The sequence below is a fragment of the Doryrhamphus excisus genome, chromosome 7, assembly GCF_030265055.1.
Source record: "Doryrhamphus excisus isolate RoL2022-K1 chromosome 7, RoL_Dexc_1.0, whole genome shotgun sequence".
NCBI classification, from domain to species: Eukaryota; Metazoa; Chordata; class Actinopteri; order Syngnathiformes; family Syngnathidae; genus Doryrhamphus; species Doryrhamphus excisus.
Genome location: NC_080472.1, coordinates 15,498,622 through 15,517,316, shown reverse-complemented (window position 1 = coordinate 15,517,316; position 18,695 = coordinate 15,498,622). Strand labels below are relative to the sequence as shown.

At 44.8% G+C, this 18,695-nt stretch overlaps 1 protein-coding gene across 11 annotated transcripts in view; it reads right to left on the bottom strand.

The window, feature by feature from the left end:
• Positions 1-18,695, bottom strand: part of sox5 (SRY-box transcription factor 5) — a 176,473-nt gene that overhangs the window by 27,768 nt on the left and 130,010 nt on the right. For all 11 annotated transcript variants that reach the window (XM_058076812.1, XM_058076813.1, XM_058076816.1 and 8 more), the window contains 3 exons: positions 9,614-9,700; positions 4,921-5,093; positions 4,044-4,112 (listed from right to left, as the gene is read on the bottom strand). In XM_058076812.1, coding sequence (XP_057932795.1) covers positions 4,044-4,112; positions 4,921-5,093; positions 9,614-9,700 — 329 coding nt within the window. The remainder of the gene's footprint in view (positions 1-4,043; positions 4,113-4,920; positions 5,094-9,613; positions 9,701-18,695) is intronic.

Below are 18,695 nucleotides of genomic sequence, written 5' to 3'. Positions count from 1 at the left end.
TAGAAAATGAATGAATGAATGAATAAAAAAAACCTTACAGATTCAACACACACACACCTCATGTAACGTCATTAGAACTGCCTAATCAAGTTCTTACTTCGGTTCTTGACCGTGCAGCCTTTGGTCTCATGACAAAAATACCAATGTACAATCGTCCCTCGTTTATCGTGGCTCATTGGTTCCAGACTAGACCGTGGTAAGTGAATTAAAAAAAAAAAAATTAGAGACCTGTAGACCTGAAATAACAACCCTATATTTACACATTAGTTAAGCTTGATGCCACGTTGCTGATGCACAGGCTACGGGATCACTGCAGGGACATGAGAGACGGCCGCAGCTTTAAGCATAGCATGCTAGGGCGCTAACTAGTTAGCTTCCAGTTTATTTATCCTAAACTTAAGAAAGGAGTGAGGAAGTAAATTCCTTATTTATAAATCAAAATACAAATACAAAATACAGATTGTAATATTATTAGATCAAACAATCAAGACTTACGGTCATGTGTTGCAATAAATGTGTTCTGCAGTGTTGTTATTACCACTGAACTATTATCAACTAATAGATGATATATTTGTAATTTAGTTAATGTAGCCATTTTTATGTTTGAAAATGCTTCAATTTAGCAAAAAAATGGACAAATAATATTCAACCACAAAACAGCATAATCGATTATTCATTAATTCATTCATTCATTTTCTACCGCTTTTCCTTACGAGGGTCGCGGGGGTGCTGGAGCCTATCCCAGCTGTCTTCGGGCGTAAGGCGGGGTTACACCCTAGACTGGTCGCCAGCCAATCACAGGACACATATAAACCAACAACCATTCACACTCACATTCATACCTATGGACAATTTGGAGTCGCCAATTAACCTAGCATGTTTTTGGAATGTGGGAGGAAACCGGAGTACCCGGAGAAAACCCACGCATGCACGGGGAGAACATGCAAACTCCACACAGAGATGCCCGAGGGTGGGATTGAACCCTGGTCTCCTAGCTGTGAGGTCTGTGCGCTAACCCCTAGACCACCGTGCCGCCATAATCGATTAATGGATATATTTTTGAAAAACTGATCGAATGAAGCAGCAAAACGGCAAAGTGGCCGAGGGACAGTACAGTAATTAGTGGACTCTAAGGTAACGGTGCCCAGCGATGTACTAATGAGGAGAGGGTACACTGAACAGGGAAAACCCAAATTGCACCAGTAGCAGCTTAATGGGAGAGATGAACTCATTATCCAGGCGATTAAGTTAGCTGTTTTAGTACAAGCGCACTGGTGTGTGTGGGATGTGTGAAAATGAATGAAAGCTTGTGACCAGACCAGGTATTACACGGTGAGCTCCAGTGATTGAGTTAGCAACGCAGGGTTAGCCTTAATGGACAGCTTGTTAGCCGCTGTCGCCGGCGCGTCTGGCCTCTCTTAAACCAGTCAAAGCATCAGGTGGCTTTACTCATTTTCCAATTTTTCCTCTTTTCTCCCCCCCCCCACGTCTGCGCTCTTGCCTCTAAAGCGGCTCCTTGATGAGATGAAAGACGGCGCGAAGCAGGTAGAGACGCTCTAAACCATCAGTGTGTGTTTTGGTCGAGTGGGTTTTGATTCATTAGGCCAGGAGACATTCGGTGTCCAGCTCATCCTAGTGTTTCAATATACTGTTGGCTTCTATTCTTTGGCCTCTGCGTATAAACCCTAGATGCTCTGAAGGTGAGCTCCTTTCATCCCTGTCGCGCTTCCCAGCACGGCGGCTACCGTTGTCCAAGGCGACACCGGGGGGAGTCTCGGAGAGAAGTCGCCTAATTAACGAGAGGAGACGAGCGGGAGAGCAAAGGCAGCACGCTCACCCATTTGAACTTAACAAGGATGCTCCTAGCAGGGGGTGCGGAAAGAAGCATGTTTTGGACTTTGTGTTGCACAAAGGATCACTTTCCTCTTATATTCACTTACGATGGGGGGGATCGATTGTATTGTAGTTATATAAGGGACCATCAACTTCCACAAGCAGCTTTTTTACAGCTTGGGAGCATACTAGGGCCAAAAAGGTACAAACCGCTACTTACAAAAGCACTATGGTGTACCATTGTCTATATCTTGGAATACTATTACTCTGGAGTAATACTACACGTTGAGGTCCTGCTGAGGGGGAGCATCAGCCATAACAGTCTGAAAAGCAGCAAGAGTCCACCCGAGTAATGCTAAAAATGAGTTCCATACGAGAACCGCCATTCGCTATCCAAAGCTGGGCTTCGTTCCCAAGTCGAGATACGTCTGTGAACGACGAGGTGGTACAGTGTTGATTTTGCCTTGAAAGACAGTGACTGACACTTCCTGTAACCCTCTGTCTGACGGTCTATGTCTAATGGCTCATTAGCGATGCTAATTTTGGGTGAAATCAATTAGTCAAAGCAACAAATGACTCCATCAGTGACTTGAGGACACTAATGAGTGTTTACACACAGATATCCGATGGCCTACATAGGTGACATGCATGCAGTACGCTTAATTCTGAAAAATAATGCAAGGACAATGAATAATTTGTCCTCCTTTCACAAAGATGTGTGTCACTCTGCTCTCTTTTTCATGAGCTTGATCATTCATTTCATTTCATCACCTCTTCCAAGTGGACGCTTGAAAGCATTCTTTGCAGGCCTTTGGGGGTTTAGGGGTGAACAAAGCCAAGGATGCATGCAGACTACAAACAGAGAGAGACACAAGAAGGGACAGCTGAACTCGGCCTCGTTAGGGGGAAACGCAATCACAAGGGGCTTATCATACGCACACACACACACGCCAACATCGTGAACCTGGTGGCCCCGCTCTGGCAGGCCATTGTATTGTGGGATTGTGCGGACAATCTCTTCATGAATGATTAAGCAGCGCGTTTCTCGACCAACTCTTTGATGCCGAGCGTGCGTTTGATCATGGGGCATCGTTTTTGCTCGCCCCGTTCGACATTGGAGTCGTGTTGATCGCGGGTCCTCTCCTCTCACTGCGAATGCCTACAGCTGCCCCCGGCTTGTGAGAGGCTATTGTTGCGGGGGCCCCGTTCAATGGAGTAACGCTTGTTTGGGAAAAGGTTGCAAAGTCATGGGAAAAGAGTGCTTTGTCTCGGCGGGGTCGTGAGGGAGTGAATCATGAGCGGACGTGTTTATAGCTCCACATACACAGCTGCGGCACACATACACAACCAACCAGGACAATCCAGAACACACAGAGACGTCTTCACAAACAACGCACTTGCAAGACACAAGAAAAAGGGAACAATTTATAATTGAACCCACACAATGCAAATAAACACAGCTGTTTGGATACACACACTCCCTTATCACACACACTGTGTATGGCCAACTCACGGGGGGGTTAAAAGGGGATGTGTATGCATGTGTGTGCGTTCCGTCTTGGACAGGGTGTCTCGATGATACAAAGCGGGTCTTTCTCAGCTCAAAATTCAGTGTCATCTGCTTTTACAAAGGCCCCGGCTATTAGTTCCGAGCCACCTGGACCAACATAGAGGCTCCAGTGTAGCACCATAAAGGACAATACCTCCATTTTTAAGTCGGCGTTTCTACCCAAACTGACTTTTAATGATTGCAGACGACAAAAATCTCCATGTAGTCTGCGGGAAGACCTTCACTATCAAACCACAATGGCCTGCGCACCATTGTTCCACCGTGCAAAGCTATGTTTGCTTTGTCACAATACCAGCCCGACACAATGTAACCCGGCCAATGAATCCAACACAGAAGACAAAAGTAAACAAAGAGATAACAATGGAGGACGTCGGGTATTTCATCATCTTGTGACTGTTATTACAAGAAGACAAGCTTTGTTTGACAAAAATGATTGATGAGTATCCCGCGTCAACAAAAAGTCGGTACCCCAACTAAAAGTTGAAATAAGTCTAAAACTAAAACTAACTCGACTTAAAGCCGAGAAAAAAAAAAATCCAGATCAAAATTGCTTGCACACACAAACAATTGTGCTGACTAACAGGTCACGAAAGATACATCAGCGACCATATATGCACACACGCACACAAAGCCGCCTCACCTGGATTTGTTGCTGCAGGAGGTTGATTTTGTGCTGCTGCTGCAGGAGCTGCTGCTGTTGCCGGGCAATCTGAGGACAAAACAAAAATAAACAACACAATACTATTAGATAATATACAGTATGTGTGTGAGTTATGTCGTACGGACGTTTGGGGCCTGTGGGAAATGCAACACATCTGCAGGTCTCCCAGGCCCCAGTTGCACGACAGAGGGTCGATGCCGTGGTATAAAATATTAAAGAGCATCTGGTCGCAGCTCGTAGCCAAAGGGTCAGCGCTGTGGCACTGACACACATTAAGTGAAACATCACAGTAGGAAGTGCGCAATTAGAGGGACTTGATGAGGTTTTTTTAACCTAACTATTGGCTATTTTAGCTTTACAGGCTCCGATGGTAACATTTGTTATTGTATTTTTTGTAGTTTTGACATCATGATAGTGATTCTTTGCAATATATGATGAAGCAGCTTCACTAGTGGCGAACACGGTGGAGCAAGCTGTGTGTTGAGGGACGCGGCAAAGGGCACCGCAAGGCATCGTGTTGTTCACAGGTGATTTGTGTACCTCATTTACTGCATGCAGAGCAGGCTTTCCAGGAGCTAAAAACACAACAAAGACAGGAAAGCCCCTTTCTATGCAAATACCTGGCAGAGTCTCGCCTGGAAGCTGGGTAGGAGTGTGCGTGTGTCCCGCTTACATCCACCTAAGCTCATTCCTGCACTGTGTCCCTGCGCTGATGCTGCCAAAGGCGCATGTCGGTGGTTGTATGCACACTTAATGAGACGTGTGTTGTTTTTGACAACCGCACGTTCAAAATAAATGCACGGGGCATGACATTGGGTCTCACGTGTCCTGTTTGTGTCATATAGAGTGGATGTACCTGATCCTGTTGCTGCTTGGCCAGCTCCATCTGCTGCCTCTGCTTCTCCATCTGCGAGGCAGCCAGCTTCTTCTGCTCCTCGTGGGCCGCCAGGAGCTGCTCCCTCAGGCTGCTCAGCTGGCCGATCATGCCCATGAGTTGGCGCTCTTTCTCCGCCAGGCTGTCCGGTGTACCTACGGGCACAGAAAGCGCAAAGGTGATGCTTTTTGAAGAAAACTGCAGGTCTTGGTTGAATGTCATGTTTGGTTTGGTTAAAATGATCTCTGGTGTTTGATCAAGTGTAAACCAAACAGAGATGGGTCTTGGTCTACTTCCAAGTGGACACTGGTGTGGTTCGGTTCACTTCAGCTCAAATGTCAATACTGCACGGACCAATGACACAGACCAGCGTTAAAAAGACAGAAGAAAAAACATGCAGAAATTAGAAATATTTGAATGCTTTTTGTAAAATCTATATTGGTTTGCAATATTTGAATTACGTAATCAGTTTTGCACAGCTGGTTTTCATAGGATTCGGTTTCCGACTGTAATTATTGCCACAAATCCTGCATGCACCTAACAAACTAGCCGCGTGCCCAAACAAAGCATCCACATGTTGGTGACTCAGTCTTTCTCTGTGAAGAACGGGACACTATAAACAGATTCCAGCCAGAGAATCATTATACTACTATTAGTGTGCGGGGGTGGTTTATTTATTCACAAAACATACACAGAACCATAAACATCTCCCAACCGTCTCCTTCCTTCTTCCTAATAAGCAGTGTGCGCTCCGTGCTGATGAGGCATTCAAGCACACTGCGTATTTCTGTGTTTTAATGAACTACTGCTGCAGTAGTGAAGCGCATCTTTCCATCAGCATCTGCTCCCATAGGATTGTAATGTAAAGGTTCTTAGTTAACACTGGGGGATCAGTTTAAGGGAGACACATTTCAGAACTTAGTTTGATTGGCTGGTTTTCTTGAAAGTGGATTTCCAAGTGAACATGCAGGATTATGGCGTCTAGTACATGACAAGTCTCCGAGAGTACAAATATAATGCATGGATGGCATCTCAACCGGAGGCCAGAAAAGGATCATAAAGGTCAACAACAAAGCAGAGTAAAGCTATCCATGCCTTGTTGGTCAGTCTAATATATGACCCGTTTGGGGGTCTTTTTATCGGAAGGCGTGCAAAACCAGATGTGGACTCATTTTCCAAGGGCCAGACGTAATTGCTTAGACCACATTCATCATTGTCTTTATTCCTACATTCATATCCAGAAGAGGAAACGTTAGTCAACAGGTTAAGCAAATGAGAAATCAAGAAAGAAAATAAATCATTTCTTGCTAACAACAGCGGCTATTACGCCGTGTGTGTGTGTGTGTGTGTGTGTGTGTGTGTGTGTGTGTGTGTGTGAGTGCGTGAGCGAGAGAGAGAGAGAAGGAAAGTGTGTCTGGTCTGTGTTTACCCTGCAGTCAACCAACCTTCTGCTCACATTTAGCATGGCCTGACCCTTGACCCTTCAGATCCTGACATACCAGCTCCATTACACACACACACACACACACACAATTACCAAACACACAAGGCCTAAATCATTCAACAGGATGTAGTTAAGGAGAAGCACAATCAGTGTGGGTCCTAATGTCTGCTCCACCAGTCGACATGACTTTATTGCGTGTGTGTGTGTGTGTGTGCGACTACAATCCTCCATTGTTCTTCAGCTGCTACCTTCAAGAGGGCCACATTCCTGCACCAGTCAAACCAGATGAGGATGAGAGGAAAAGGCGGGAGAAAGGCGCAAAACGGGGACTCATGGGGAGAGAAAAGGGGGTACACTGACAAGAAGAACGTGGCGTAAGGAGCTTGACCTGGCCTTTGACCACAACGGGAAGGTGAGAGTCATCCATTTGTCCTCCCGGTTGGTAGCCGCCGCTTCAACCACCGCCCCTCCCCATTTCCTAGACTCAACCCCCCCCCCAATCCAGCCACCTTCTCCCTCACTCCATCCATCCGCCAACAATGAACAATAAAGGCAACTGTTGGGAGCGCTGGCTGCTGGAAAAATAAACACGCCGCTGTCCTAACGCACAGACCCACCTTTGTCAAGTCAGAAAGAGAGAACCATGTGTGTGTGTGTGTGTGTGTGTGCGTGTTGCCCAAGCTGACCAAGACAAGAAAGAGTCTAGTGTTAAATGGTAAAGGGGGGTGAAGTGAGAGGGGATAAGTTAAAGGAAAGGGGGGGGGGGGGTTGTAAAGGTGAAACGATGGATCAAAGGAGGCTTTCTTGTCTTGGGGGTCAAACACACACACACACACACACACACACATGCCCAAATGCAAACACAGTTAAATCGTCCGCTTTTGTGCACAAACACTGCGGATGTGTGCGGCGAAGGTGCAAGAGCATTCCTTTCAGCACGGAAAGGTGTGTGAAGATGAAGACAACGCTTCTCTTTCTTTCTTCTCCTCTCGTCGTCAGATGCTCGGCTTTAATCAGTAAACCAGAGCAGACGGAGAGATGGAGACCACCCCCCACTTTTTCCTACAACTCCTATGAAAGTCCGCCACCCCACACACTGCAACACACACACACACACACATCGTTGTACAAACGTGTTTCTTCAGCTCCTGTATGGAAGAATCGATCAGGGAGCGGAGAGCTCCTCAGAATAATTATTACAACCTGTGCTTGCCTAAAAGTCTCAACATAATTAAGCAATTTGCAACAATGCAATACTTGTCACTGTGTTTCAGGGGCTAATTAATGGCAGACCCCCACCTCCACCCCACCCCTCTGTTAGTTAACGAGAAAGGAGCGGGGACAAGATGGCCTGAGAGGAAGGAAGGATGGATTCAGTTGAAGGAGCAGAAAGGTACATGAAGTCTGGAGGATTATTAGCTAGCATGTATATTTACATGAATGAAACAACCCACTTACTGCCAATAAGTAGATTAAAGTGTTTACTGTGTGGTGGAGTATAACTTGATTTTCCCATTGGCTAAGCTAGATGTAATTTGGTTGCCGACAAGTTGGGTAGCCCACAAAAATTCTCTCACAAAGCATCATATGACGCTTCATTCATAGAGTCTAAGTAGAAAACCTGGTTTCTATTCCATGCACCGCTATTAAACGGAGCATTATTGTCAAAGTAAAGCTACATTTATCTTAGTTTTCATCAGGTTGGGTACCTAATGAAGTGTCCAGTCACAAAACATGCACAGATACGGTACAGACACTCTCAGCGCTGTCAAAGACACATGCACTACTGATATTGCCCCCCAGCTGCTGGTGCGTGGGGTGCCAAGCAGGACGCCCCTAGACAGAAATGTCAGCGCAGCAGGATGCTGGAGAAAAAGAAAAAAAAGAGGGAGGTTTGATCAATGAAGCCTCCCCTTGCAAACGGCCGTAGCGCTCGGCAAAGCTTGTTTGATTATGTGTCTGGTTTCATAACGAAGCACCGCTGCTGGAGAATATTCCGTTTTTCAGCTTTTTCTCGAGTTCCTGCGTATACTCCTGTTCCCTTCCTGCCCTTTGGTCGAGATGGTCTGTTGCTCTTGTGGTTGTGAAAACAAAGTTGGATAGGTGGAAATAAGTTATTAACAATGGGCCTTAGTAAACGGTTGTCATGGAAACATTTGTTTTCAAACCCTGGTGGTGTTTCATGTCCTTAAATGGGTTCAGAACGGTCTTTCATTTCAATATAGGCAACGGCAGAGCAGTTCTTGACCTAATATGGTCAAAGGAAGCATTTCTATGTCCTTATATGGGCACAGGGGGTGTGTTTCGTGTCCTATATGGTGAATAATATGGTGAAAAAGATGGCGTTTCTTGACCTGATATAGCCATGGAAAGAATGTGTATGCCCTTGTGTCAGCACAGGAGGGGCTTTTATGTCTTCTATAGGCAATTGGAGGGTGTTGATTATCCTTATAAGGTCACAGGGAGGTTTACTATGTCCTCATATGGACATAAAGGTGAGATTCCTGTCCTCATTCGGGCATGTCTCCTATAGGTATCAATAGAAGAAGACATATTAACATATGATGTAGCTGCAGCCTGCATTTCACACCTTTAAAAGGGTGGAAATGTCTTATATAGATGAAGGGAGCCATGCACCTTATGTCCCTCGAAGTAGGATTCAATATTAATTGCCAAAATATTCTAGCATAGTTTCTAAATACCATCATTAAAGCACTCTAGATGTGAAATAGCAGCCCTATAGTCATCTTTACACTCATATTACCCAATATAGTAGACATAATCAGTTAAGGTAAGCCATTTAAGACATAAGTAAGCCTTAGGTATATTAGGTTTATGTGCCCTGTGATTGGCTGGTGACCAGTACAGGGTGTAGCCCGCCTCTTGCCCAAATTCAGCTGTGATAGGCTCCAGCATACGACTCTAATGAGGATGAGCAGTCTGGAATATGGATGTATGGATGAATCAGGAAAGTGGTGACTTTTTTATTTTATTTTATTTTATTTTGTTGATCCAAATTCCTATTTTGTAGTGATGTTACTTTTTATTCTCTTCTTGAATCAAAAAGGAAGTTGAAACAAAGGACTTTTGCCTTGTCTATTCATTATGGGCTCTTCTCAGGGCCCTCATCAGCGATGTCAACAGGTCAGGGACAAAACAAGTCAGTCTTTGGTGACTCATTCCGAAATTTGTAGCGATATGTTCAGTGTTATTACGCAGACATGAACGTACCTTTAATTTCGCCGATGTGCCCTGAGCCCATGGCCAAAAGTTTGTCCTTCCAGTCCTTTGACAGCAGCCTCTCAATGGTGGGAGCTTCTGTTCAGGGCGATGAAGGACACATGGAGAGAGAGAGAGAGAGAGAGAGAGAGAGAGAGAGAGGCTCAGTTGGCTGGCCAATATCACAATAAAGCAGCTTTAAAGTCCATTTGCTGTAATAAAGGCAGCAGCGGCTCAGGCTAATGGCTGCATCAGCAGGAGCGAGAAACAGAGGACCACAGAAAGGTAGCAAGGGATGCTCATAATCGAACAAGAGGAAATCTGAGGAACAAAAAAAAAGGAGAAGTGTGGGGGGGGGGTGAGAGTTAGCGAGCCGGCGCAAGACAAAGCGAGAGACAAGTGGAGCGTAGAGGGAGAGGAAGTGCGAGAGGCTTTTTGCCTCTCACCTGCTGCTAGAGAATCATTAGCCCTGTGGGCCCTGAGACAAAGAGGGCCTTAATGCACCCGCCACAATGGACACATTATCAGCCGCCGCTTTGTTTTCAACACACACTCCACAGAGCCTTGCTCACATGAGCGCCTTCATGCGCACACACACATCGAAACGTGCATGTTTGCCGAAACATCCTCACGCACGTCCACTTCATTAGGCACACCTGCACATAGAATTCTAGCAGCGTGTCTTGCAGCGTGATGCAGAGTACTTGGAAATCACTTCCAAATCTTAACTATAGTCAGACCTAGAGAGATGTTATTTACCAGGTGCCATCTGCACTCGGGATGTGGCAGGTCTTAGCACGGAGAGGAGGTTTTTACACCCAGATTAACCCTGTCAGCCAATGCAAACACTTGAATGCACAAACACACGTGCACACTCCTGTGCCCTATACAGATATATACCGCACAGATGTCGGCACGCTGATGCGCTGGGAGAAAAAGTTTGTTTGTGCTTGGATTATTTTCCACTCCCAACCTCATAACTGGAATGACAAGACAGATTTAGGTGGAAAAACATCTTAATCTTGCCGGTGAGCGACAGCTTGCCTGCACTAACACACATATGAACACGCTAATGCTGTCCGCAGAGGAAGAGACGTCCGGCGAACACACTTCAAAACTACTTTTAAAGGGAGCGAGTCGCCATGAAAACATTACAGTACCATGCGTCCAAACTTTTGAATAAATGGAAAATACTGGTTAAGATGATTAAATATTGTGTGTGTTTTTTTTTTAATCAGGCATCTGCACGGACACCTCAACAACTAATGAGTAGTGTTTACAGTTAAATGCGGTAATTTCGTGTAGCTTATTGTAAAGTGTTACCAAGATGACATACATACGTATGTTGCATCAAGCAGTCATTCATGCGGGGGTGCTGGAGCCTATCCCAGCTGTCTTTGGGTAAAGGGACTGGTGGCCAGCCAATCACAGGGCACATATAGACAAACAACCATTCACACTCACATTCATACCTATGGACAATTTGGAGTCGCCAATTAACCTAGCATGTTTTTGGAATGGGGCTGCACGGTGAGCGAGTGGTTAGCACGCAGGCCTCACCGCTAGGAGACCAGAGTTCAGTTTCACCCTCTGCCATCTCTGTGTGGAGTTTGCATGTTCTCCCCGTGCACGTGTGGGTTTTCTCCGGGTACTCCGGTTTCCTCCCATATTCCAAAAACATGCTAGGTTAATCGGCGACTCCAAATTGTCCATAGGTATGAATGTGAGTGTGAATGGTTGTTTGTCTATATATGTGCCCTGTGATTGGCTGGCCACGAGTCCAGGGTGTACCCCGCTTCTCGCCCGAAGACAGCTGGGATAGGCTCCAGCACCCCCGCGATCCTCGTGAGGATAAGCGGTAGAAAATGAATGAATGTTTTGGAATGTGGGAGGAAGCCGGTGTACCCGGAGAAAACCCACGCATGCACGTCATATACTGCAATTTTCCAAACATACGTCTTGTCGTCGTCCCGTTTAGGAAGATAACTCGCATGAGTCTGACACAAACACATGACAGTACAAGCTCTGCTGAGACACACAGATGCAATGTAGCGTGTCCTACATACTGTACTGTACTTCTCTCCAGAGACCTGATTCAGCTCCTTCCCTCTGACTTTGTCGAGTATTCGCGCTCGGCTGATCTCAATAGACCCGCTTTCACGCACACGCACATACAGTAATGAAAGATCAATTCTTAAACGTCACTTTTTTTTGTGTGCGTTTCTCCATTCTACACGTCAATGCCAGCAGCCTTGCCGTACGACGGCTCTGTCCTTGAGGTTTTCACTGCCGCTACAGTCGGCAAACGTGAGCGCCGCGGCGTGAAGGTAAGCAAGAGAAGGGCTGGCGAGTAGAAAGAGTGGGTTTCCCTCCCTCTCTGACAGCTGTCTCACCATCACCCCAACAGGTGCTATTAGCCCCCGGTGCTCCCTCTTCCTCCCTTTCTCTCTCCCACTCTCCTCCTTCAACAATGACAGAGGCTTTTAAGCCAAAGAGCTTTGACAAGTGAGCGGGAACAACAAATGGCAGCATCGCCAATCCCCCTCCCTCTCCCCCCTCCTCCTCGCCGCTGCTCTTCCTCTCTTGTCTCCATCTCTAGTTAGTATTTTTATTTATTAACAGGGCTGCAGCCATTGTCCCAAGTGACAGGCCGGGACCACTTTAACTATTAATAAAAGCCAAGAGGCTCTTTCATTGTGCAGACGATGGCAAAATGGGAAGAAGACAGGAAGACAGGAGGAGAGGAGGCACACTGAAGCCTTCTCAGATGTTGATTGATGATGTGGACTCTAGCGGGGAATGAACCCACACTGACCCCCTTGATAAACACTGTACACGTACAGTATGTGTGGTGGCGGTGTTTGGAGGGAGGGCGTGCCCACAACTCTTAAACTGTGACCTCCTTGTCCCTTCCGCTTGCTTGTTTAGGTCCTACTCGTAGCTTCGATATTACAGCTAACTCTCCAGTGCATTTATTTTTCTCCTTTATGGACATCATCAACTCATTAAATGAGCTGTTGGCAGAAAGCTAATGTCATTTTTATTTTCTACTTGATTTTTACTTTATTTACTTTTATTTAATACTTCATTCAAATGAGCTTGGAAACATAACAACCATCAACAGAAAGAGTTGGCAGTTTTCTTCTATTTATTTTATTATTTGACTTCCTACATTTTTTTAGATTTTTTTTTTATTAATTGCATTTCGGTGTATATTGAGCATGAAAACATACCTTAGCTACCATCAAGAGCAAAAAACTGTTGTTGGAATTAGTTTCTTGCTTTTCAGTGATATATTTGATACAATTTGTTTATATTTATGTACTTTGGACTGTAAAAGCTTGACAGGACCACTGCTTAGAACCACATCATATATTTAAATTAATTTTATTTAACTTATTTATTTAATTTATTTTATTTTATTTAACTTAATTTTATTTAATTCACTTTTTTTATTTCATCCTTAATGTAATTATTTTTAGCATTGAAATATAGAAACCAGTTACCAGTTTTTTATGCTAATATAAATATTAATTTGATCAAGTTTCCTTCTTATTAAAATAATATTATTCATTCATTCATTCATTCATTCATTTTCTACCGCTTATCCTCACGAGGGTCGCGGGGGTGCTGGAGCCTATCCCAGCCGTCTTCGGGCAAGAGGCAGGGTACACCCTGGAGTGGTGGCCAGCCAATCACAGGGCACAAAATAATATTATATTATATTATAGACTTTTTTTTTTTTTAGAAATTCATTGATTTCAAACAAAAATTTTAGTTGGAAAATGGGCATGAAGACAACCATTCACATTTACCAACAATATTTCTGTTTCTGATATTTTATTAATTTTAATGTATTTCTGCCTTCAATTCATTTCATTGTATTTCATTCATTTTTTAAATGTATTTTTCTATTTTGTTTTTGTCAAAGAGCTTGACAGTTACCATGTTCAATTTATTTATATTTTAATTATTTTTTCAAGTCGAATTTTATGATTTTTCCTTGACTTTCTGCATTAAATGAGTTTGACAGTTGCATGAAAACATAGCAACCATGAAGGACAGTTGCCAGAAACCACATCATGTAAAAGGACGGCACACAACACTTTCCATGAAAATCCGGGGAGTGACTCCCTTTTTCTTCTACGTGACGTTGAAATAGTGGGTGAGGTAAGCATGTGGAGAGTTTTGTGCCCACGCAGGGGTGTGGGCCACATATTTTCAGGGTGGAGTTGAGGGAGGATACCTGTCTTCCCCCTTCAACATCAAGCATGGCATCAAATGGTGGCTGTGAATCCTGTTGCATCATCAGAAGGCGATACTGTATACCGACTGCAATCTGGGAATAGTGCAGGGACGGGGCGAGTAACTTTGGAATTGGAACTCTTATTTTGGCTCACTGGCTCAAACCGAGTCAAGCAGCTGCCCTGCCGCCGAGCCAAAACAACCTGCGGATACAGGCGGCCAGACAGTGTGTGAATGTACACTACATACTCTATATGTGTGTGTGTGTGTGTGTGTGTGTGTGTGTGTGTGTGTGTGTGTGTGTGTGTGTGTGTGTGTTAGCGAGTGCGAGCCCCCGTCTGTTTTTTTGGATGGCGCAGTGAGCTTTTTCTTTCACACGTTCCATTGTTCACTCAGATGTTTCTTTGCCCTGAGTCACCACGAGTGGCCAGCTCCATTTTTCCTATTATCTCATATTTGGAGGAAAGGATGGAGGGAAGGAAAGCCAGTGAAAAAGAAGAGAGCAGAGTACGAGAGAGTCCGGGCTCTCGGGGGCACAACAAAGGGGCCTCTGTGCCAGCGCCAGACCCAGCCGGGCTCTGAGGAGGATGAAGAAGTGAGGAGGAGGGTCCACAGGAAAGGGCCCTGGCTTTGGACCCCATCCTCCCTCCCTCCTAACCTAACCCCCCCCTCCCAAAAAAAAAAAAACAGGCTCCACATTGACTTGCCTTGGCAGCCGAGATGAGGCTCTGGCTATACTCCTTCCCCCGCGTTCCTCCCACCACTTCCTTCTTCATCCTCCCTCACCGCCTTCCCGAACAGAGCAGAGGTCAGCGTTGAATAAGCAATTATACAAGCAGTGGCGGCGTTTGTCTAGGCCCGCCACCCTCCATGAACACTGAAGTATTGAGCACCGATGTGACGGACTATGTTTACATACGATGTCGCGATTAGATTAGAAACCAAGGCCAGATCTAAATCTTAACTGACATAACTTTTTAAGTGGGTTATCTTAAAGAACAACTGCACCTTTTCTCAGAATTCGGCCCATCATCCACAATCCTTGCGTGAGACATGAACGCACGTCTTTCTCTTTTCTGTGTGTTTTCTGTAAAATGCACTAATTCACCTTAAAAGCAAACGGCACCAAACATGCTCTCTTCTATTGTGGAGTTGCATCATCATATCTTTGTGCCTCGCACGCAAAATAAATGAGTGAACGATAATAGTGAGGGCAGCTTGGCTCAGGTGGTAGACTGGTCGTCTCCCAACCTGAAGGTTGTGGGTTCGATCCTCGGTCCTGCTGTGATCATGTGGACATATCCTTGGGAAAGATACTGAACCCCCAGTTGCTCCTGGTGCTGCGTCATCAGTCGGTAAATGTAAACAAAGCGCCGTGAGTACCTTGGAGGTGGAAAAGCGCTATAGAAGTGAAAGACATTTTACCATATAATAATAATAATAATAATGTCGCTGTAGCTTTGGCATGTCACTTTATATGTAAATGGAGCTTTGTTTGGCACTTTTTGGAGTCACAGTGTACATTTGTATTACCTTGATTTTGCACTTTATCTGCTCTTGTGTGCTTTTGTACTCAACCTGGAACTTCCCCCTGTGGGACTAATAACGAGGGTTCGCTTTTTTATCTGTTTGTATATCTTTGGAACGCACAGAAAAGAGAAAGACTGTATGTGTTGATGTCTCACATCAGGATTGTGGAAGATAGTGTAGCGTAGTTTTCCTTTAACTGAGTTAGCAAACGTCCTTCTCTCGATTGTTTAATGCTACACGGTCCACTTTTTCTTCCGAGCTGCTGAGTCCAAATCAGATCTGATAGTGCTTTCATTAGCATTTGCATTAAAATAGGACAATTCATGAAATGTTCAATGACGATGGGACCAAGTGGGCAAGAAGGTCACTTTAGAGGTCCCGTACTATGTTTTTAACCATTTTAAAAAACTTTTAAAATTCCAATATCCGAGTTTGTCAGGTTGCCAGGAATTCAGGGCCTCATGAAAAAAAAATCAGACATGATCTTCCACGTTCTGTAGATGTATTTGAAAAAAACATCAGCTCATTTATACTGGAGCGTTCCAGTCTGGCTTGAACGCGTTAATAATAATGTTGTTATTTAGATGATCAATTTATCTTTGGTTGAGCTGCTCCATGTGTCTGGACACATTTTTCATTGATTCCCTCTAATGGCGCTCCAAATGGCTTTGCCAAGATGAGGGAGCATGAGAAGAAAAAAAAAACGAAAGAAAGAAAGAGAGGCCACTATAAGACATATCAAAACACTTTTTGTTCACCTTTGCGAGGTGAGCGACTCATAGCACCAATTACCCAGCCTTGTTGTTCGGGAGAAGGGGCGCTTGGCAACAGTTGCCGAGATGGCAGCGGCCTCTGTGTAAACACTAAAAATGTCTCCTACATTCCACCTCACTTCCCAGGCTCTCCCACTGGTGAGAGACACAACGTCCCATGCTGTCCCCCCATCATCCATACTTGTCATTCAAGCTACTCCAATTGGAGTTATTAATAAAGACCACTTGGCAGGCATGGGGGGGGGGGGGGGGGGGCACACACTGAAAGTGAGCGTTTGGCACCCGATCAGCATCAAGTTTTGAGGGTGTATTGGCAGAGGACATATTATTAATGGTCCTGCCCTGCAGTGTACATGACAATCATATGTGTATTTTTAATTACCAAGTTGCAGAAAATCACACTCATCCGACCTCCATAGAAACTCATGTGAAACGCTGAAATACCAAAAAAAGTGTAACATTTCTGCTATTATTTGTCTGACAAATACACCACAAGGTGGCGCTGCTGATGGCTTTTCTCGTACAGCTCAATGCGCTCTACAAAATAACTTTAGGTTGCTTGGCCGAATCACCACAAAACTTGGTACACAAAATTCTGGAAAAAAGATTGGTTGAAAAATATGAAAAATGTTTATGGGATGTAGAAATTGCCCAAAAGTCATTCATTCACAAATCCAGTCACTGAAAAAAAGTAGTACTCAGTAAACGGGGTGCTGAGAGTCCATTGGGCCGGCGCTAGTTGGTGCCAGTTCGCACCAATACAATTTGCTGTGGCGCCTAGTGTCGCCAATAAGGTGCCTAGTGGTGTGCAGTGGCTCAAACTGCCTCCCAACTGGCTCGTGGTGGCCCGTAATGGCGGCAAAAATTGAGTTTGCCGGCAAGAAAATTTCAAAATGTTTAAAACCTTTGTGGCGCCCCTTGCATCGAGCAATTGGTGCAACATGTCCACCAAGTGGAACCAAATGTCACAAACAATCCGCCTATTGGAATCCACTGGAATGTAATGGCGAGAGCCAAGTTGGGCCAATGAGTCCACTGGGCCGGCGTCGGTTGGTGCCAGTTCACGCCAAAGATTATGTGATTGGCATGTAGTGGCACCGAATAACGGTAACATGGCAACATGCCGAGTGAACATTAATTCGCCGCCACTGCGAGCCACTACGCAACAATCACATAATCTTTCCCGCGAACTGGCACCAACTGGCGCCAGCTCAGTGGACTCCTAACATATCCAGAAGTCCTCGGTAGCAGTGTGGGCGACTGTTTGGGTCGGACGCAGGGAGTCCAGAAAGCTTTCTGTGCAGGTTATTGCGTGTATCTGCTCTGTACGAGTCCACAACAACTCAGAAAATGAGCATAATAGGGCCCCTTTAGCTACTTAATAGCTAAAGCTAATTGTGGTGCTGCAAGACAAAACAACCGCACTCTATTTCTAGCGAGCGAGATGAATGCGGATGTATACCTTGAATGTGATCTTCTAAGAATAGGCAGCCGAACACATAAGGGGAACATTTCAGAGGGTGTCAGTCAACAATTTAATAAATTGAAAAATCCATTTATCCGAATGCAGAGAGTTCTGCCCTTCACTCCGCTTGCCTTTGCCTAACAGATGGTGTTGTGGGTGCTTATGTCCAATTTGATTTGAACCAAACCCACAGCCAATTTTCATACTGGCATGAAATCTCCACACACACACGCACACACACATACAAACACACACTGGCAGTCAGAAATAGGAGCGGCGACGAGGGCGCGACATTGCGAAAGAACGATGAAGGGCACAAAAATTCTGGAGCGTCAATCAGGAGAAAGTCGGCGACAAACTTCGCAAACATTTTCTCTTCATGATTTTATTTACTTATCTTTTTGTTTGTTTCTCGAGCCAAGCTGGAGAATCTAGCGATGGTTATCTCAGCCGTATGTTTTTCCAACAAGAGGGAGAATGTTCCTTTCACACACTTGCAGACACACCCCATTTTCCCAATGACCTCTGTGACCTCTTGTATCGTTAAAGGTTCCTCGATAAGACATTTGAAGCGGCTCTGGACTCCTTCAAAATGGAACCGAATCGCTGCTGCACCTTATGAAGGGAACCAATCTGTGGGTTTGCATGAAGATAGAGTCAAATAGAGTACCAATAACTGCTAGATAATCACTAGCAAATGCTATTAAGTGCACTAGCTAGCTAACACAAAGTCAACAGCTAAACATTTTAATTAAATCAATATCCAATGTCCAAAAAGAGTGTGTGGAAGTTTGCAAAAGCATCAACTTGAAAAAAAAAAAGTTTAAAAAAAATGTAGTGTTGGAATTGACGCTTGGGTCCTGGCTGGTCCGCACGGCTTTCAGTTGGCTCAAGTATGTGATGCAGGGTTGTCATGGTGATGACAGTGATGCGACTCTTAATATTACAAGCAGTGTACCATCTAAATGGTACACTGAAGCTGATATTTAATGGCAAAATTGTTACATAGTGTAGCTTTAAATGTAACAACTGTGATATTTGTCAGTGATCAATCACACGAAAGTATGCAATAAAAGTGTTC